At 45.1% G+C, this 21,158-nt stretch overlaps 1 protein-coding gene across 1 annotated transcript; it reads left to right on the top strand.

Annotated features, from left to right (window-relative positions):
- Positions 1-545: 545 nt before the first annotated feature.
- Positions 546-14,691, top strand: HNRNPU (heterogeneous nuclear ribonucleoprotein U). The gene is made up of 14 exons (XM_040058488.2): positions 546-1,326; positions 2,238-2,349; positions 2,472-2,545; positions 4,878-5,017; positions 6,525-6,624; positions 7,693-7,805; positions 8,165-8,428; positions 8,685-8,804; positions 9,421-9,549; positions 9,917-10,085; positions 10,613-10,852; positions 11,102-11,298; positions 12,348-12,419; positions 12,838-14,691. Exons 1-14 carry the CDS (start codon positions 600-602, stop codon positions 12,889-12,891), a joined length of 2,511 nt encoding a protein of 836 aa, XP_039914422.1. The 5' UTR covers positions 546-599; the 3' UTR covers positions 12,892-14,691.
- Positions 14,692-21,158: the final 6,467 nt, after the last annotated feature.

Below are 21,158 nucleotides of genomic sequence, written 5' to 3'. Positions count from 1 at the left end.
CCCCTTTGCAAAGCTCGTACGCAATAAACTGTGAGGGACTAGGCCCGACACGGGCGCAGGGGACCCAAGGGAATCGGGACAGGACGCTGCGAGGCTGTGGCTGGGCCGCGGTCCCGTGAGGGGAGTGCATTTCGGTCGAGCTACGGCCTGACGCGGGCAGGAGCTGGCACGGGGGAGGCTCGCAGCCCGCAGCGGGTTCATCGTGCCGGAGCGGTGAACCGGCCGATCCGCCGCCGCCAAGGAACCCGCCGGGACGGGGCGCTCTGCGCTGGGGCGGGTATTTACGGTAATGCGGTCGTTACGGTAGTGCGGGAGGGCCTACGTGCGCGGGGGCGGGGCGGCGCGCGCGCGGCGCTGGTGCGTGCGCGGCCCCGCGAGGCGCGTCTCCCTCGCGAGCTCGCGGTGAAAGGATTTGGCGCCAGGCGGGTCCGGCTCCGCAGCTCCCGCAGCCGCACGAACCCCCCGCGCCTCCCGCCCGCACCCACCGCCCGCCGGGGCACCCGCACGCCGCAGGCAGAGCCAGAGCCGCCCGTCCGTCCCTGACCGCCGCCGTCCGCGCGCCGCCCAGGGACCGAGCCGCCAGCGCCGCCGCCGCCGCCATGAGCTGCTCGCCCGTGAACGTGAAGAAGCTGAAGGTGTCGGAGCTGAAGGAGGAGCTGAAAAAGCGGCGCCTCTCAGACAAGGGCCTCAAGGCTGAGCTCATGGAGCGACTCCAGGCCGCGCTAGACCAGGAGGAGGCCGGCGGGGGCGGCCCCGCCAGCGGCGCGGCCGAGCCCGGCAACGGCAGCGTGGAGGGGGAGGCGGCCGAGATCGGCGGGGGCGCCGCGCAGCTCCGCCAGGGGGGAGGCCCCGGCCAGGCCGCGGCCTCCGCCATGGAGGACGACGACGAGGAAGGGCTGGAGGCCGCCGATGGCGACGCCATGGAGCTGGGCGAGGAGAACGGCGAGCGGGCCGGGGGCGGCCCCATGGAGGAGGAGGCGGGCGGCGAGGAGGAGGAAGAGGAGGAGGAGGAGGATGAGAACGGCGACGACCAGGGTTTCCAAGAGGGGGAGGACGAGCTGGCCGACGAGGAGGAGGCCGCGGCCGGGGACGCCAACGGCCACGGTGACCAGCAGCCGCAGCAGCCCCAGCAGCCGCAGCAGCCCCCGCCGCTCCTCCCGCCGCGCAGCGCCGCCGCCGCCAAGGAGGCTCCCGGCAAGAGCGCCGGGGGCGCCTCGGGGCCCGCCGCCGCCTCCGGCCCAGCGGGCCCCGCCAAGCAGCAGCAGCAGCAGAAGAAAGCGGAAGGCGGCGGCGGAGGCGGCCGCCCCGGGGCGCAGGGCGCCGGGGGTGAGTGAGCGTGGCGGCGGGAACCGGAGGGGAGGCGGCGATGGGGGCCCATTAATCCCATCCCCCCGCCGTGACGGGGGTTGCCCGGCCGGGCGGGGGGGCCCGAGGGGGGGGGGGGGCGGTTTCCGGGGCGCGCGCGGGAGGACGTTGGCGGCCCCGCGCCTCGTGCTGCCCCGGCGGGGGGGCGGGGGGAGGGGCGCGGGGGGAGGGGCGCGGAGGGGCCGCTGGGGCGCGCTGTGCATTGTGCGCCGAGCGGCGCCCGGCGCGCCTGACGTCACTTCCGCGCTGGGCGCCGCCGCCGCACGGGATGGCGCTGGGAAGGCCTGGCGGTACAATGGAGGCGGGAGGAGGAGGAATCCTTTCCCTGGGGCTCCCGCCCGCGGCCCGCCGGGAGGAGGCGCAGTCGTGCGGATCGCACGGTGCCCTTGCGAGAGGCGGGCGATGTCCCGCTGCCCCCGCGGTGGGCGGGTGGTGATGGTGTTGCGAGTCTGGAGGCGCGGCGGGTCGGGAGGATTTTTTTTTTTTTTTTTTTTTTTTTTTTTTCCCCTCCCTCCTCCCTCTCCCCCCTCTTTTTCTTTTTTCCATTTTGTTTGGGTTTTTTTTTTAATTTGGGCTTTTCCGTGGGAATCCTAACACTGAGGGGCGTACTGGCTGCAGCTGCTGCGTGGTGTATTGGCAGTTTCCGTGTGCTAAATCATTTCTGATTTATGTGACAAGTTTTGAGTCTCCTGTAAATATTCAAGATACAGGGTTTTACCTTAGTAACGTGGCAATGTTCCTTTTTAAGATGTTAGTGCTTATCTTATGCTGTTGCTTGCTGCAGCTTAAAAAGTCGAAGACTTCGTACAGATTCTATTTCCAGTTAAACTAAAACTTAAAATAATGGAAATAAATCATGGTTTCTTTTACAGGAGATGGTAAAACAGAGCAAAAGCCTGGTGAGAAGAAGAGGGGAGTGAAGAGACCACGTGAAGACCATGGTCGAGGATACTTTGAATACATTGAGGAAAACAAGTATAGCAGGTAAACAGGATTGGTGCTGGGCGACATTTTGTGATGAAGAGGAATAGAGTACAGAAATGTTATTTTAACTTGATGAAAATACGCGTAGCTTTATTATGTTTTGTTTGGTTTTGTTTTTTCAGGGCCAAGTCCCCTCAACCACCTGTTGAAGAAGAAGATGAACATTTTGATGACACGGTGGTTTGTCTTGATACTTGTGAGTAAACACGCTTTCCTTTGCTCTGGAAAGATGTGGTGTTAAGGATACATTTGTTGATTTTCGGTACCAGGTAACTTTAAGAAATTAGAAAAATACTGTGTTTCCACTCATTTTTAGCAAACAAAAGAACAGAGGGATATATGAGTATATTAGCAGTAATAAGCTTGGTTTTCCTATGAAGTCTGTAGTGATAGATGGTTCTGTGAAGAAATCTTAACCAAAATACTCATCTGGTATGGAAGCTAAGGTGGGTAAGTGTAGAGTGCCCATAGGACACCCTAGAGACAGCTTGGTGAAATGGCTCTACAGCTCTACTGCCCAGAAAGCTCAGAGGGTCAGGAGCGTAAGTGCTTACAAAATAGAGTTTGAGAAATAAGCTTCCTACATAAGTTCCCCTATTTATGTACCAACGCAGTGGAGTGTTCTTTCTATCTTCTAATAAGTTCAGAAAAATCTGGTGATGCCTCCTCAAAAATTACCCATTCATGTAGCCTGTGAATGTGTGGGCTTTGGGTGGTGGTTTGTGCAAGTGGGGTGGCAGAGAGAATTGGTCAGCAGAGCATAGAAAAGTACCTACAAGCAGGGTTTTTCTGAGGCAGATTAAAAACACTGCTATTACTGTAACATAACGGCAGAGTTGACATTTGTATTCTTGAGGGTAAGTATAAGGACTCAGTGCAATATTAGAAAACTTGATCTTGAACATGTTGGATCCTTACAGTGCCATGGAAGGAAAGCTGAACTTTTGGCATTGTCTGGTGTATATATATTAGAAGTTTTAAGTGGTTTTATTCCACAAGAAATGGTTTGAAATTGGACGAGGTATTAGTTTACAGTCACATAAATAGCTGAATATGCCATTCCTGACATTTTGCTAAGTTTCAAGTTTCTAGCTGCTAACCTGGTGAGTAGCCACTTCTGTGGGAGCTTTGGATTCTTCCAATAGCTGAGTAAATAACTACTTTTCATTATTATTGTTTCTAGTAATAATAGTATTTTGTAGTAGAAAATCCTGTTACTGGACAAATCCTGATTTAAAGTGTTGGCAGACTTTAGAGATAAGATTGAAACACAGCTGTTACGGCTCAATTGTGTAATGAATTGGCACTCTCTCTTCTGGATAGTGATCCAGATATGTAAGTGGTTTAGCCACTCTTAAGTGCTTTTTATTACCTGTGTCTTACAAAGAAGCTGTAACTTCAAATTCTGTTCCCATCTCCTGTTCTGAAGGTAGCCTGCAAAGGTGGGTTTCTTCTCTATGATTTTTATCTGCTTTTCATGCAGCAAACAAGTGTTAGCAGTACTAATGAGAAGACACTTGGATCACGAATAGTATTTTTGGAATTGGGGATGGCTGTGTGCAGACAAAACAAAATCTTGTACATGAGAATTGCCAGTAGTACAGGGCAAACTGCGTTTTGGTGGCAGTGCCCGCATTCTGGCATCATGCAGGTTTTACATCAGAGCAGAATTCCTCACTGTTCGCTCATTTTGCTCCTTTCTTGTAACCATCAGATAGGTTTGGAGCTGCTTCTGTGGATTCCTTGCTCTGGGGAATTCAACTGTTGCATGGTGCACCTCTTGTTACCATTTGGCATTGTTTCTCTGAAACCTACTGGGAGATTTCATTTGCAGTTTTCATTGTGTGCAGCTCTGAAGATGCTTGTAAACCCAAATTTCTGCTTAGGTTCTTAAGTGAATTCATGGTGTGTAGGTCGTGTTTCTGGGCTGAAGTAGGTTCTCTTAGCATACTCGCTGCATTTAGCATATCTGCATCTGACTTAACTGCCTTTATTTTAATAGACATCATCTAATTTGACTTGCGAATTGACTCTGTTAAACAAAGGCTATGTTCAGTATTTAAACCATTTGTGTTCACATTTGCTTCTTAGCAGCCCTTAGGTTTGGGCTTGGGCAGTGAGACTGCTTCAGAATCAGGTCTCTAGTGGGTACTGTGGAGAGCACAATGCAGATGGCTCTGAATTGATGGAAAGAGGTAACTGACAAAGAGGGTTCAAACAGATGTGGTCAAAGTTAGGGGTTTCTAAGCAGATGGAAAAAATAGAGGGAAACTGAGGACAGAAGGGAAGATGGCACCTTGAAAATGAATTGTTAGCTAGCTTTCCCTAAGATTTTTGGCTGGTTTCCCTAAGATTTTCGGTCTGCAGTTCCATCTAGACATGTTGCTTCTCTGAAAGCCCCTGGGTACTTGCTGGCAGTTTGTCTTAAAAATCACCTTTGAAAGCTGGCATCATCTTTAATGCATAAAACTGGACACCTGTATTTTATTTTGTAATCAGAGTAAACAGGATGATTTTTATATTAACAGATAACTGTGACCTACATTTTAAAATCTCAAGAGACCGGTTTAGTGCTTCCTCTCTGACCATGGAAAGCTTTGCTTTCCTTTGGGCTGGAGGGAGAGCCTCCTATGGAGTTTCTAAAGGCAAAGTCTGCTTTGAGATGAAGGTGAGTTAATGTTTATGGGAGACTTTTGCATGCTTAAATATAATTGTCACCTTTTTTTTGACTTAGTTGAAACTGATTTATGTGAATAGGACCCTTAAACAGCATTCTCTTACAGGAAGATGGCTCAGTTTGCAAAACTGTTTCCTCTTTTATAAGAACTTCCATTTAACAAACAAAGGAAAAAACAAATTAAAAAACAAACAAACAAAACAAAAACCACTACAAATGCCCAAAATACTGCATTTGTTCTGAATGTGAGACTTTTGGTCTCATTTTTTAACCACAAATTCTACTTGGCATCTCGTGCATCAACACTGAGTATTTCTATACTCTCTAGTCAGAAGTTTGCTTGTACTTTCTGAAGATTACAGAAAGCCTGACTTTTTTTTTAAGGATATAAATTATCCCAACAGTCGTTTCTGGTTCTACTTAGTCTTTGAATATGATCTTCTCTAGACAGGGATTTGGGCTGGATGACCTCTAGAGGTCCCTTTCAGCATCATTAACTCTGACATGATGCATTGAATGTGAGTATTTAGCAGGTAGTTGAATTTTGAGAGCAAGAGTTCTCCTGGAGGGTAAGATTGGAGAAGGGCAATCAGCCTTATAATAAATTTGACTTCTCCAGCTTGTTGATTGGCCTGTGTATATGAATCTGTGCTCTTCCCTCTAGTGCTTTCAAGTGTAACTGATACCATGAGAGTTGGATAGTGATGCCGTTATCCAAGCTTTTGCATGGAGTGATTTCTGTGTCAATACCTGTAACTTTGGAAGGCCAGTGAAGTGAAATTTATGTCACTATTTATTGTCCTGTTCACTTTTAAATGAGTTTCAGCTCAGTCATCTGACCGGAATAGTTGCAGAGGTTGATAGGATACTGATGGGTTTTTCACTTCATTTTAGTAAAGTTTCTAAAGACAGCTGAAAAACAGCTGGTTGCCATGTAGATTCTAGTGTATTTAGGTGGTTTGTTGGGGTTTCTTTCTGGGGTGGTTTTTTTGTTCTTTTTTTTTTTAATCTGGTTATGTTGTTTGGAAGCTGGCAGCTTGCCCAGGAAGTCTGCTTACAGTAAAATTGGATAGTGTAATACTTTCTCTGGTCTCTAAGAAGCAGATTTTTTTGCACATTGTACATTTTCTTAGCAAAGTAATATACTGTAAATCTCAACTTCATAGTAATTGGTTTTTTAATAAATATACACATTGTTTATGATTTTAATAGTGTCAAAAAGACTTAAAGGCTTTTGGCCACTGACAGGAACTGCTATGGCAAAGTGATGAAGATTTATGGTATCTTCAATCTTCATTGCTAAGTCAGGAGATAAGAACTGTTCAGTCACTAGTTGTGGTTTCATATTCTTGAGCATGTTTTATTTTTGCAGAAGGTAATCACTTAGACTAAGCAATGATTTAACCAAACTAAAGGTTCCAAGAGTTACCTGTTGTTCTTCCATCTTGTTAGTCTATAATAAATATTGCTTACCTTTTACCGAATAATTTACAAATAGGTTACAGAAAAGATTCCTGTTAAACACCTGTATACAAAAGATATTGACATACATGAAGTGCGAGTTGGCTGGTCACTGAACACAAGTGGAATGTTGCTCGGTAAGGCTTCAATGTTCGCTTTTGTGTTGATGTGGCTGAAGTTTTAATTTATTTTTTTTTAAAGCGGGGGGACAAGCTTAATGATTGCAGTCTGTGTGTTGTGAAAAGTGCTCTTAATTTGAGTCGTTCACTGGAAGTGGTGTGAGAAAGTTCATTACTAGGATCAAATAAAGTCATAAAGTATTCAGACCTGTAAGGGTTAGGGCCATGATTTAAGAATTAATTCTTCCAGTGATCTTGTATGGGTCGTGGAGAACATTGTTGAATGCCTGATGAGATAAAGGATTTGTCTTTTTCATGTAGTGTTATAAGTAGAAAAAGGGGAATTGCCCTTCCCTCCGCTTTAAAGGGTGAGGCATGGTATAAAATTTAATCCATGGTAACTACATTATCTTTTTTTTTTTTTTTTTTTTTGCTTGGTGGGAAAATCCTAATTTCTGAAAATAGCTGGAAAGAAAGAAGTACAACTTCATTTTATATATGACAAATAATAATAATATTCATACCTTGATGCTGAAACACATCTTAGGGGGAAATATTGGCGAGTTGGTGTGTTGTGACATCAACAACGGCTTTCTATTTAAGTTACACCTGAGTCCTTGTGTTTGACACTTCTGTTAGCTTGTTCCTTGCAGCTTCATCCTCAGCTGTTGCATAGCCTGACTGCTAAACTCCCTTTAAAATGGGAGGGGTAAGTGCTCCGTCAGAAACTTCAGAAAGCCTTTCTGACTACGTTACAGCAGGTATACCACTGCATAATCAGGTCTTCACAGTTTAAAAATACTTGTTCATGTCTTTATCTGACAGTTCAGCTTTTATTGTCAGCATGAATCTGGAACCAGCAGCGTAAGGCTCTTTAACAGGGATGAGGAAACACTGCTGTTCTATGGCAAGTGAAAGTATTGAGTACAAGAAAGTGCTTGTATAGCTATTTGGGGCATCATAGCTTGTTTTGGCATTAATAAAAATACTTTGAACAGCAGCTTACTGAAGTAGCTGCAAGATGATTTATGTCTAAAAGATTACATGGGAAAGCCTATTTGTAATTAGTCTAAATTGTTCCTTCAGGTGAAGAAGAATTTTCTTATGGATATTCTCTAAAAGGAATAAAAACATGCAATTGTGAGACTGAAGACTTTGGTGAGAAGTTTGATGAAAATGATGTGATTGGATGTTTTGCTGTAAGTTTTCACTTAAATTTTCTTTTGAGGGAAAACATTCTTGAATTTTTAGACTGCTTTGTTAGAAGCAGTAAAGCAAATACATAGACAGGCAGCAGAAGCAGCAGCTATTACTAACAGCGGCTGCTGGCATCATGATGTCATATTTATGGACAAATGTCTTTAAAGCATTTTAATAAAAACACAGATTTTGAACAAGATGATCATTGACAGTGACTCATTAGAAAATTTGCTTAAGTTCCTTTATGAAATAACAGAGTTACAGAGGTTGAGTGAACATAGCCAGTAGAGTGACGTGACTAATTAATGGTATAAAGTGAGTTAATTTTATCCAAAATAATGCTTTGTCTGAAAAACAGAACTTTGATGGTGATGAAGTGGAACTCTCATATTCCAAGAATGGACAAGAGCTTGGTGTTGCATTCAAAATAAGCAAGGAAGTTCTTGATGGGCGACCACTCTTTCCACATGTTCTCTGCCATAACTGTGCAGTTGAGTTTAACTTTGGTCAGAAGGAGGAACCGTACTTCCCTGTACCTGAAGAGTATACCTTCATCCAGAAGGTCCCTCTGGAGGATAGAGTCCGAGGACCAAAGGGACCTGAGCAGAAGAAAGATTGTGAAGTAAGTTTCTTCTGATCATCTCAAAAGTTGTTAAAGCAGATGGATGAAGATGGTAGAGATAAGGAGACTATTCCACCTCACTCCTGACATTTTTGTTTGGGAGCTTTAATACTTAAGAGTCTTGCGACCTGTTTGCTAGAACTACCTTCCTCACCCCCACATCCCCCCCTCAGTCTCCATTAGGCTTGCTGGCCCAAGTTGTGTATTAAAGAAGGTCTTTGGACTAGTATCCCAAATACAGAACTTTTTGTTGTAGGTGGTGATGATGATTGGCTTGCCTGGAGCTGGCAAGACTACATGGGTTACCAAACATGCAGCAGCAAATCCTGGGAAATACAACATTCTTGGGACAAATACTATTATGGACAAAATGATGGTAAGTGATAAGACATTTCTTGATATATTGAAAACTTGCTGTAAATCCATGATCTTTGGCTGCCATGGCGTTCTTTTGTATCAAAGAAATGGGCTGCTTGTTAGCTAGCAACCATTCTTGTTGAAGAAAAGACTGGCTGTGACACTTAGTGCCATGGTCTGGTTGACAGGGTGGTGTTAGGTCATAGGTTGGATTCAGTGATCTTAAAGGTCTTTCCCAACCTAATGATTCTGTGTAAAGATTTTATTACCTTGTTGAGCTGCTAATTCACACGTGGCAGGATTCTGAGGGTTTTTATGGTAATAGGTCGGAAATAATTTTCTGTTGTTAACTGTAGAATGTATTTCTACTTCTCTATACATCACTGTTCTCCGAATGGAACATTTAGCTGGAATTAATACTGTGATGAGTATACCTTGAACTGAATGGTACCAATTTTGTGGAGTCTGTTTATAAATCTCTTACGTTCTGTGGAGGGTTAAATTTCAATTACCACTGCAGCAGCTGTGGCCTTGAGTTGAACAACCCTTGAAGTGTGGTGAAAAGCATTTAGCAAAGAAAAATGTCAGCCACATGTAGCGGGGCTGCACTGACTAACTGAGAAATCTCTCCACAGGTTGCAGGCTTTAAGCGTCAGATGGCAGATACTGGCAAACTTAACACACTGTTGCAGAGAGCTCCTCAGTGTCTTGGAAAGTTCATTGAGATCGCAGCTCGTAAGAAGCGGAATTTCATTTTGGATCAGGTAGAAGCTTCAGCGAAAAACGGTTAAGGAAATTTGTTAGAGGCTGTATTGTAGTAATTAATTGGGATTAAAGTTACATTATGATAGCAGTTGTTTCAGTTACTGGCTTACTACTTCAGGGGACACAAAGTTGAGCTATTACTACAAATGCTTGTCTGAACTTCTCTAGATATATGGGATGTGGGAGGAATACTATTTTAACACATTGATATGAGCTCGTAACTTTGCATTATGCAGCATCTTTATGTCCAGTTATTTGTAAACTTCATTGCAAGCTCTTGTAGAGGTGAAGTCTATACACCATAAGTTGACTTCCTTAACTCTTACAATGACAGCTACGTGTAGTAAGTTACTGCATTTTTTTCAGACAAATGTGTCTGCAGCTGCGCAGAGGAGAAAAATGTGCCTGTTTGCAGGCTTCCAGCGCAAAGCAGTTGTTGTTTGCCCAAAAGATGAAGACTACAAGCAAAGAACACAAAAGAAGGCAGAGGTGGAGGGAAAAGATCTTCCAGAGCATGCAGTTCTCAAAATGAAAGGCATGGAACATAATCCTATACTGTGTTTTAGGATGCTGAGTATTTGTTTAAAGGATTAAGTAAACGTGAAGTCTAAAAAATCACTTTATCTTAAACAGTTGTACTTATACAAAACTGGAAGACTATTGTAACTTGGTAGGATAACACTATATTGTGTTCCCTCTGCTGCAGTCCTTAACACTACTCAGTTATGGTGATACGCTTCATGCAGATGCACAAAGCTGTCTTGGCATAAAGTGCCCTATATACGTGACATATTTGGCAGAAACTGGTGTTATGAGTGGAGGCTTATAAAAGAAAAAAAAAGATAGGCAGAATGTTTTCGAGGTTTGGAACAGTACTGGCAATTCCATGAAGACCTGTTTATTTCCTTTGTTATATTTTCTAAATGCTCAGATTATGTAATTTTGTCCCTATGCTGAGGGGATGGAGAGGGTGGGAGGAACAGTGGGGGAAAGGTGGTTAAATTGCGGCTTTGATTGTAGCTGAATGTAGATGCTGAATACTCAGTGTTTTTGCAATTATAGGGAACTTCACACTGCCAGAGGTAGCAGAATGTTTTGATGAAATAATCTATGTAGAGTTGCAAAAAGAAGAAGCTCAGAAGCTTTTGGAACAGTATAAAGAAGAAAGTAAGAAAGCTCTTCCACCAGAAAAGAAACAAAACACCGGCTCAAAGAAGAACAAGAAGAGCAATAAAAATCAATTTAATAGGGGTCAGAGAGGACGTGGAGGATTCAACATGCGGGGCAACTTCAGAGGAGGAGGTGAGCCTAGAAATAAATCTGTGACTTCTGGAAGTTGCTGCTGCTGGGGAGAAAGGTTTTAGTAATTGCATTGCAGTTATTACGCAGCGGGAACCTCGGTCTAAATTTCAGTAAGTTTAACGTTGTGGTGCATAGTTAATTGTCCAGGTTGAGTGACAGGCTTGTCCTGCCTTGGACTGCACTGTTCATCTTTGTAGGAGATGTGTAAGACCTAACAACCACTTGATGAAAGTAACTCTCTCCCTGCAGTCCCTGGCAATCGTGGTGGATACAACAGGAGGGGAGGCAACATGCCTCAGCGAGGTGGTGGAGGCGGTGGCGGTGGCAGCAGTGGAGCAATTGGCTACCCATATCCTCGTGGCCCTGTCTTTCCAAGCAGAGGTGGCTACTCAAACAGAGGAAACTATAACAGAGGTGGAATGCCCAACAGGGGAAACTACAACCAGGTGATGCAACTACAGTACTTTGGATGTTGTTTGACAGCTCTGGTGACCTGTGAGGAGTCACAGACTTGGTTGTGGTGCTGCACTGATGCCATGCTGCAAGGCCTTTCTAGTTCAGTGCATGTGCCCAGGGCTCTGAATGCTGTGTAACAGCTGCTGTGATGTGGGGGGTTCATGTTTGGGCTGTACCTCTGTCCTGTTAAAAATGAAGATTTTTAGTGCCTGTGTGTGAAGGCTTGTCCTGGGGTTTTTGCGCATTTCTTCCCCTTCCCCGGTAATAGTAACTGTTTGACCTGAGGGTCAGAGTGTATCAAAGTGTAGGGAACTTTCTGAAAATAACTATGCACAGAGTCTTTGTTTTGGTGTCTGATATCCAACACAACTTGTAAAGACACACTAGCTTAGATTTTACCTGATGGAATATCGGTGGAAGTATTGGAAAACAAAATTGGGATTACTGAAGAGCCAGCAGATGGAGCCCAAGCCAGTAAACGTGGCTCAGGTTTGCCTAATACTGACAAACAGTGGAAAAGCAAAATTTTATCTACTTGTATCAATGTCCCTTTGTTGTACCACAACTTCTGTTTGAAGTTTTGTGGGCTAGCTCTTCTATTTTCAGTTTTGTGACCCATATCCTTTTGTCTGATCAGATAACATACCCTTGTAGCAACTACAGCCTTTCCTAACTAAAAATAGACAAGCTCTTGTATTTTTAGTTATCCTAGTGAATTTAGCAGCTGGAAATAGGGTGAGTCAAAACTGGATTAGCCAGCTTTCCAGACCAGGCAACAACAGTTTGAGCTGATTTAATAATTCTGAGGTTCTTGCCCCATGCTTAAAAAGCAATTGCTTAGAGGGGAGGGAGGAGGCTTTTAGTGTTCTAGTGTTTTTCAGGGAGGGGTTTTTTTTTGGTGATGTGTTTTTCTATTAACCTGGGGCTGATACCTTCTATAAGGTGTGTGTGGTATTTTGGTGGTAATAAAGATTGTTATTAGGACACTGCTGAAAAATGCATGTAGGTGAAGTAGTTAAAAACTGTTGTCTTCTTGCAGAACTTCAGAGGAAGGGGAAATAATCGTGGCTACAAAAACCAATCTCAGGGCTACAACCAGTGGCAGCAGGGTGTAAGTAGTCCCAACTTTACCTTTTTACTGATTGCTAACTTAAATGTTGCAAAATGCGACTAAAATAGAGGCCTGTTAAAAAGTGGATAGCAAAATCTTGTAATGCTAGGTAATGCCACTATAAATAGCTTCCTCTGCAAAACTTAATCTGCCTTGATGGTCTTGATATATCAGATACCAGCTGTGGCTTAATGTTCTTAGTGGTATGTAGTACTTGGCTTCACATTACTGCTGTGAAGTGAACTTTTAACTGCCTTCAGTTGTTCAGGAACTTGCTGCTATTGGGGAGGACTTTAATCTTCTCGAGTTCCAGGGGAACTAGATATTTGTTGAATGCTTTTTTTTTTTTTTCCCAAGTAAGAAAATTAACCATTATGTGATTGCAGGTTAAAACTAACTATCTGTTAATCTGTTGCAGCAATTCTGGGGTCAGAAGCCATGGAGTCAGCATTATCACCAAGGATATTATTGAATACCCAAATAAATGAACTGATACATATTTCTCCAAAACCTTCACAAGAAGTCGACTGTTTTCTTTAGTAGGCTAACTTTTTAAACATTCCACAAGAGGAAGTGCCTGCGGGTTCCTTTTTTAGAAGCTTTGTGGGTTGATTTTTTCTTTTCTTTTTTTGTACATTTTTAATTGCAGTTTTAAAGTGATTCGTAAGAGAACCTCAGCATTGTGCACGAAAAGAGAATGTGTCAGTATTTCAGGGTTCTACATTTTATCTGTAAAATGTGACTTTTTTTTTACCACAACAAAAGTAAAACGTTGCTTTGTACCTGGTGTCTTTTTATTAAAGAATTTTCTCCTTTTTCCCCATCCCCCAATTTCTAAGAAACAGTCGTGAGTCATGTCACAATACTATAGAAATGTTAGCAACCAGATTCGTATGGAGGCATCTTAGTAGCCCTCAAATACCATGAGATTATGTAAAGCTCCCTATTACACTCCATCCTCTCTATGAAGCTCTTGGGTGGGGGGGGAGGAGGGGGAGGCAAAAGTTTCTGGCAATAACTAGGACTTTTTTGTAACATTTGGAACTCAGTGAGATGTTGGGGGCAAAGAGGAAACCTGGGGCTACATAGTGATGGTGGAGTGTATGTAGAAGCTCTTAAAGTTGTAAAACTCGGTTGCTTTATTTGTGGAGGCTCAAACTTGTGAAGGTACAACACCATAATTTTTTTTTTCCATTTGTTCTGCATTTTGATTCTGAAAAGAAGCTGGCTTTGCCCATTTCTTATTAAACAAAACTTGTTGTAAATCCAGTTGTCTAATGGGATCTATATGAAGTTAGCTGTGTGTCTGTATAACTCTTTCCCCACAAAATACTGTATACCTAGTGTGCTTGTAGTAGTTACTCCACCATTTTGTAAGCTAATGAAACTGTGAGTCACCCATTTTATATCTTAATTTTTAATCATGTCAATTCTCAAATGGGTGTATCTCCTTAGCCTGCTGATTCCTTTTCTCTTTAAAGAAAGTGGGTGGAGAAGTTTAACTCTAGACGTTTGTTTGCAATAAAATAAATTCATTTTACTCTTGTTTGGGATTGTCGCCATCAAGGTCTAAAATCCCGTTAACGCTATAAAGAGGAAGAGAATGTATGAAAGCGACGATGTTGGACAGTTTTAAACTCATTACTGTACATGCTGAAATACTTGTGTTTCTTTTAAAAAACTGGTGGTTGCTCTGTTAGCGATCTATCACATGTATAATTCACAGTTTAACATGGTTATATGTATAGGGCAAAAGTCTTTGAGTTGCGCTTGCATCATGTAAAATCCACTTAACCTCTTTATTGTAAAATAGACATTAGGGAAGGAGCAGAAGGACTTGGACGGGGAGTAGGACAGGAGGAAGGATTATTGCGGAGTTAACAGAGCGCTTCAATTTGTTTTAACTGCTGTTTTGTTCAGCTTAATGCTTCTGTAAAACTGTAGTGGCAATGTTAGCTGCTAACTTGCGTTTTAATGCCATAAGACAGGGAGAAGATGCACCCATTGTAAGAGGGACACGGGGTACACGTGAGAACACGTGGCGCTGCCGCCATCGGGGCCCTGGGGTGTGCTGGCAGTCCCTGTGGCAGTGTATGGACTAGCAGAGGCTTCCTGGCAGCAGCCTAGAGCTAGAGTCGTGTGCTGCGCTTGAAACTTTTCTCCAGTGTTAGTCAATTTCTAGTAGTCTTCAGAGGTAAAGATAAACTTGTGTTGCTCTTCTAGCCTTTATAGCAGATGCCATTGCATATTGACATTAAACATTAACAGCACCACCTCCTTGTTAATAGTGCTTTAAATCATCCCTTTACTTCGAATGAGAAAAATGTAAATTGTCTTAAAAGAAACACTATTTAATGAAATTTGGGGAATTGAAACCCAACTATGTTTTGCTGAAATGGAGTTTTCTTTAGACTTGCAAAAAAAAGTTAAGTGTAATTGAAGTCCATTTCCCTTCTACCCTCCTCACAAGAACTAACACTTTGTATGGAGTGCTGATCCTTTGCTTATTTTGGTACTCTATAAAATGATATAGTCTTAAACTAAAATATAAGAGCCTACACTTGCTATGTGGTTGTAAAGCCTGTATTTCAATTCAAAAGTCTGGGATGTTTTGTTTTCAGTTTCTTTGCTGTATGGTGTTTAAAAAAAAAAAACCCAACAAAGCAGCCACACATGAAGTGCTTCAACTTTCACACTCAAAAAGGAGTATCCTGTTTCTATTAAAAGTACTCCTCTCCAACAAAAGCTGTTTTGGTAAGTTGAGCACTATGAGGAACAGCACAAGCTCTAGTGGGACACGTGTAGCTCAGAGGGGGTGGAAAGGTCCACGCACATCCCGCTCGTGATTTGCCACAGTTGAGTGGAGAGCAGCGCTTGCATGGAGCCGTGTATTCAGCCTGGGTCCGCCCACACAGACTCATTCTCAACGTAGTTCTGAATATTCCTAGGGCAGAGATTTATTTTGCCATGTGAAAATGGCTTTTAGAGAGAAGCAGTTACCCAGAGAGTCGCAAAAGAAACCAGTTTGCATTTAAAAAGGACAATATGAAACTTAGCTGGTGGCTATAGAAAGGTGAGGAGGGCACAGCTGTACATTGCCAAAACGAGAGGACTGAGCCATCTGTCACGTTCAGTGATTTCTTGCAGCTTACAAGGGCTTGTTTACATGCAGAAAAGTACCTGGATTAGACCAGCCGTGCTGCTGGTGGCGGTGGCACAGAGAGTGGCATGCAACACTGGAGTTTGGGTTGATGTTTTGGGTGTTTTTCCTTTTGGAGTGCAAAGTGGGTTTGGCTTTTTTAAAGTGAGATTGGTTTTTTTTTTTTTTTTTCCGAAGGGACTATAAACCTGGATAGCCTCAGGTTTGGCTCCTCGACAATAGGACCATGGGACGTGGTGCCCGTGCAGCTGCTGGCAGCAGTGCCGGTAGTGCTCTCCTTGCAGCCCCGTCTGATGAAGCTGCTGCCATCTCATCCCTCACCGGGCTGTGGCTACCCCGCCTTGCCCGAGGGGGCCGTGCACGCTCAGCTGCAGGCTCGAGGCGGGGCTGCGCTGCGTGTCCCGGGAGAAAGCGCCCGGTTAACAACCAAACAAACTCCAGTTGTATTTCTGCCTTCGCTAGTGACAGTCGCTAGGATACACGCTGTGTACACGGAGGTGCTTCCCCGACACACCAGGGTCTTGGCGAGAGGCGATGTCCTGCGTGAAAGGACTTGGTAAACAGACTCAGCTGTGGGACATCAGGGGCACGTTTTAGTTCTGGGGTGGCTTGTGAGAGCCCTGTCCCCAAATCTGGCTCTGCTGTCAGGAGCTGGCCTTTCCAGTGTGCTGGGCTGCTTCCTCTGCTGCACCGGGAGGACTTGGCAGAGCTGCCACCTGCGTGTAGGAGCTCAGTGTAAGTGGCACCTGTACACGAGCGCCTTTCAGTGCCTACTGCAAGACAGCTCAGCAGCGAAGACATTTTTACACATTGTGCCCACTTTTTCTGATAGTGGAATGAATTAAATCAGTCTTCTGGCAGCACCCTGAACAGTCCAAGCCACTTGCATTAAAAGAAAAATTCTTACTTATGGTGTAAGCTTTTTTTTTTTTTTTTTTTTTTACTTGCAACAGTCCAAGCAATGCTTTTAATAGAAATAGGTGATGAAGTCATCTTTTAAGATTAGGAAGTTTCCTTGTCCATGACCTTTTGAAAAACTAGGCCAGTGCTTTCTAACAGGGCAACCTCAGACAAAGCCACAAGAAATCAAACTGAGTTGCAGAGACGTGAAATACTTTGACACTTCTGCAGATGTTAACTGCCAGGGGCTGGGCTCTCCCACGCAAAGAAGCGTGCGCACACTGTATTTTCAAACTAGCAAGGGAGGAATAAGTACAGCTGGAGACAACTTGGCCCAAAGCACTGTGGAGGATGGGGAAAGCTCCAGGGTGTGAGAAAAAGCTGCTGAAGGGAAGGCGGCAGCTCGGGAGAGCAGCTTTGTGACTCGGCTGCATGACAGACCGGCTGTGGTGAAGTTAGAGCAGCACCTCTCACGCACATCCTCATCCCAGGGAAAGACCCATGCAGGTAGAGAGGGGAAGGAGGCCTTCTTTTAAACAGTGGCAGATTAATGGTTAGTTTTGTGCAGCTTCTCTGCTTTGCTAGGCATGAGCCGTGTCCTCCAGCACAAAAGACCTCTCCAGAGCCAGGCCTTACAGGGAACTGGCTGAAATCAGGACTTGGCCAGCAATTGTTCTGGATGTGACTCTTGCCTTAGATTATCTTTCTGCCAGCACTGGGAGTGACAGGAGGATTCGGTAACGAACTGGTTGCTATGTAAACTTAGCTGTAGCTTAAAAAAGATGCACAATGCTTAACACATCAACATCAATAGGAAAAAAACAAAGACAAGTGTAAAAAACCTAGAAATACCAATACTTGTGGGTGACTTGACATGCAAGTGTTACTTTAGAGCAAGTATTTGGTATCTCTTCTGGTTTAGTAGACAATCTTTGATCTGTAGAGTACTTTCGGTCCCAGAAGTTACTAAAATCAAAACTATGGGTAAGACAGCTGTTTCTCCCTCAAACTTTTCCATGCTCACAATTTTTTTACAACCTGGTAGCCCAGGGCAGATTCAATTTCCACTAATAATGGGGAATCTCCTGCCTGGTTAGCACAAAAGGATTGAAAGGGTACTCATTCTCCCAGCGTTAACTCTTCCTTAGCTAGGATCAAATTACTGCTTACTAGGACACCTCTGATAACTATGGCATATAAATGCAAGTATGTGTCCTCTAGTCTGAGTGTGGCCTTAGTTTATGACACATTAGCCTGCAATAACTCTTCTGCCACTCTGTGCTCTGGAGGTTTTCCTCCAGAGGAGGAACAAAGATTTGTTTGCCTTAGGCAGGGGGAGTTCTGAAATGGTGCTGATGCCCAAGACAGTTGCAAAATTAAAAGGCCCAGAATGGTACTGAAGATCTCCCTGGACATGAATACACACTTAAAATACCAGTGGTTTGTTTACAAGGTGGAAGATGCAGGAAAGGTCTGATTCTCTCTTCAGTTTCCATGTAACCTATTCATATGCAAGCTAGAGCTCTATATTTGGGCTCTGCTGAACTTTTGGCTTTGTGGGGCTGTTGAGCAAGCAGGTAAGATAAGCTTTGTATTATAAAATGACTTTTGTCTTTGCTGTAAGAAAGTAGTGAGAGATAGGGGAAAGAAATTAGTAAGTCTTGAAGGAGGTACTTACTTGTAATATTTTTTTCTGAAAGAAGTGACACTTGGGGCTTGCTCACATCATGCTCAGAAACAAGACTCAGAAACGCTGAGCTACCGGAGGCGAGTTCCACATGCAGCATCACGTGCAGGTTGTGAGCAGCAGAGCTGTGTACCCACAGCCTTGCACCTCCACACGCTGCACACTTTGTCATCTCCACTATGTGCTCCCTGCTACAGCCAGAGCACCTGCGATGCTGTGGGCCTTTCACCCAGCCTGAGAGCACTGCACTGGAGAGAACAACTTCTGAAGGCAAAAAGGGATCCTCTTGTGGGAGTCAGACTGTCCTCTGCATGGCACTGGGCTTTTCCTGCTTTCGGTTTTGCAGATTTTCTGTCTCTCTGTAAGCTGCAGAATCACAGAGATTTGCTTCTGGACATGGAGTCCATCCTCCCACTTGCAGCAGGACTGGCACCTGCGCTCAGGTCACCTGGGGCTTTGTCTAGATGATGCTTGAAAACCTGCAAGAAAGGAAATTACACGGCCTCTCTGGGCTGCCCAGTGCACTGCCCTCAGGGTAAAACAGGCCTGTCCTCCAGCCTGGCCTGGAGCTCCACGGCCATTGTCCCTTCCACATCTCCTGCAGCTATTGGGAGATGTTTGGCTCCATCGTTGTAACTGTCCTGCAGATAATATCAGGCTCTTATTAGTTCACTCCACAGACTAAATCCAGCTCCTTCCACTGTCTTTCCAGAGGGCAGGCTTTGAGCTCTGTGGACACCTTAGGAGCCCATCATTTGAAGTCTCTACAGTTTTTCAACATCCTTGTTGAGGAAGAAGCCCAAATCTGGACAGCAATATTAAATGCACTGCTCAGCAGTGTCAGTACTGGTGCATAAATGCGTCCTTCTATTCACTGGCCACGCATTTCCTGATGGAGCCCAGTCTGCAGGTTGACTTATTTGCAGAGAGAGCGCTCTCCTGGCCCACATTCAACTTGGCAGCCGCTCTAAGTCCCATCCTCTTCAGCAGGACTGCTATTCAGCTAGCTGCTTCCCAGCCTCTAGTGGACACTCCATTAGGCAAGCAGCTGCCCTATACAACAAGAGCAACAGCAACAACAACAACAAAATCTATTGTTAAATAGTGAGACAAGCACCTCAAAAATAAACACTAGCTGTAAATTACTTGGGCAAATTAAATGTCTTGTATGTTCCCCCTATTTAGCCTGAGAGACCTTAGAGAAAGCAGCTGCGATAGTGCAATAAGAACTATTTCAGTACTTAAGTACCAGTGAACACAACATTTAAATGTCACAATCTGGGCATTTGGATTCCAGACCTAGGATATTCCACCAATCACACCTTTTGCATGAACTTGCCTGTCCCTTTGTTACAAGAAGCATCTCCTGTGTGGAGCAGAGCCCACCAAGCATCACACCAGCTGCCAGAGCTCGAGATGACGGGCTGGTTCCCATATGTGACTGCGATAGGAGCTGCTTCCTCCAAAGGAAAGGAGCTGGGAGCAATCACTGTGATCCAGTGCTCCAGTCCGCAGGGCTGCACGCTGAGCCCAGCCCTCCCTGGCATTGAGAAAACTCCACAATCTGCTTGGCGCAGGAGAAGGTGGTGGGGACCGGGAGACACTTCCTGAAAACCGGCATCTCCCCAGAGGCTCCCGGACATTCCTGGGAGGGGGCTGCCGCTGCTACTGCTTCAGCGGCTGCGTTGGCACAGCCCCGGGATATTTGTGTGCCTCCACGGCCTGGCAGCCAGCCAGTCCCTTTTTTTTTTTTTTTTTCCTTTAAGGAAACACCCGCAGAAGGGAGACGAGAGACTCCAGCCGTTTCTTTCAGCAGCTCCCCGTGCAGACAATGAAGAAAAGTTTTAAGGAATGCTTTTGTTTTTATAGGTAGTTACTGCCTTGAAAGGTCCATTATTTACCAAGTACAAGTATACTTCTCTAGTTCCAGAATAAACCAGGGAAGATTACAGTGCTGAAAGCAACTGAAGGGCTGGTGGGGGAAGGGAGAGAGTGCATGGGCTCCTCCTTGAATGGTGGCTGTATTCCAATTAGCATGGATCCCGCAGGAGGCCGTCGACAGAGGGACAGCGCTGCTGCCATATCAGTATCTCAACCTCTGCGAATTTCGTCCGGTTTGGTGCCATCTCAGGAGCGGGTGACTTCACACGGAGCTGTGGTTCGTGGCATCTCAGAGCATTCCTGAAGCGTGGGGAGTGTGGCTGCACGTGTGTGTCCACAGGCCGTGTGCGGGGCCATCCCTCGCTCTGCTGGAACCGAGCAGCGCTCCCAGGGAGCGGCTCTCCCGGCCACCTGGAAGGTGGCCACGCTGTGACCCACTTAGGCGTTCTCGAGACGAGCCTTTGAGAGCGCAGGTGTGGGTGACAGAGATGTACGACTGAGGTGCGGTGTCCCCAACAGAAGGATGAAAGGTGACAGAGAAATTTCTGGGTAGGAATCAATGCTGACTGGCTTTTGGGAAGGAGAGGGCTGTTGTGCTTGTTAGTGGGGGTAGGAAGCCCTCTGCGGTACTGGTTCAAAGAGAACCTTGGGAAGTTTAGGAAGAGGAGGCTGAGCTCCTTTTACCCATCTGGGAATGGCAGTAATAGAAGAATATGACACTGGGATACTATCAGAGCTAAGGAACCGAGTCAAACAAGTTCTGTCATGGCCTCCCAGTGCTGCCTCAGGACAGCCCTCAAGGGCTTTAAATACTGGATGAAAGCATTATAAGCACGGCAGGTGACAATCACTGGTAGCTCCAGATTTCTTTGGAGGGTCTGAAAATACTGGTATTTTCCCCTGTATTTTGAGGAACAGGCTGCTAGAATTTTTTTTTTTCTCTCTATTTGCTCTGTGAAGGACTCCTGCAACAACCACTTGTGGTATATGTATCGGCTCGGTAATAAACTTATTACTGGCTTTCCATCTTCAGAGATATTGCCGCTCTCTCAGCCAGAGCCTGAACAAAGGGAGGGGTATTAGCTCCCCTTTAATTGCTTAAGTACAAGAA

The sequence above is a fragment of the Hirundo rustica genome, chromosome 3 (assembly GCF_015227805.2).
Source record: "Hirundo rustica isolate bHirRus1 chromosome 3, bHirRus1.pri.v3, whole genome shotgun sequence".
NCBI lineage: Eukaryota > Metazoa > Chordata > Aves > Passeriformes > Hirundinidae > Hirundo > Hirundo rustica.
This window is presented reverse-complemented; position numbering and strand designations above follow the sequence as displayed.

Bases quoted from the DNA above. Each gene is read 5' to 3' on its own strand.
- HNRNPU (XM_040058488.2), top strand. From the start codon at position 600: ATGAGCTGCTCGCCCGTGAACGTGAAGAAGCTGAAGGTGTCGGAGCTG. The intron at 8,805-9,420 runs GTAAGTGATAAG...ATCTCTCCACAG, and splicing joins CTATTATGGACAAAATGATG to GTTGCAGGCTTTAAGCGTCA. The intron at 10,853-11,101 runs GTGAGCCTAGAA...CTCTCCCTGCAG, and splicing joins GGGCAACTTCAGAGGAGGAG to TCCCTGGCAATCGTGGTGGA.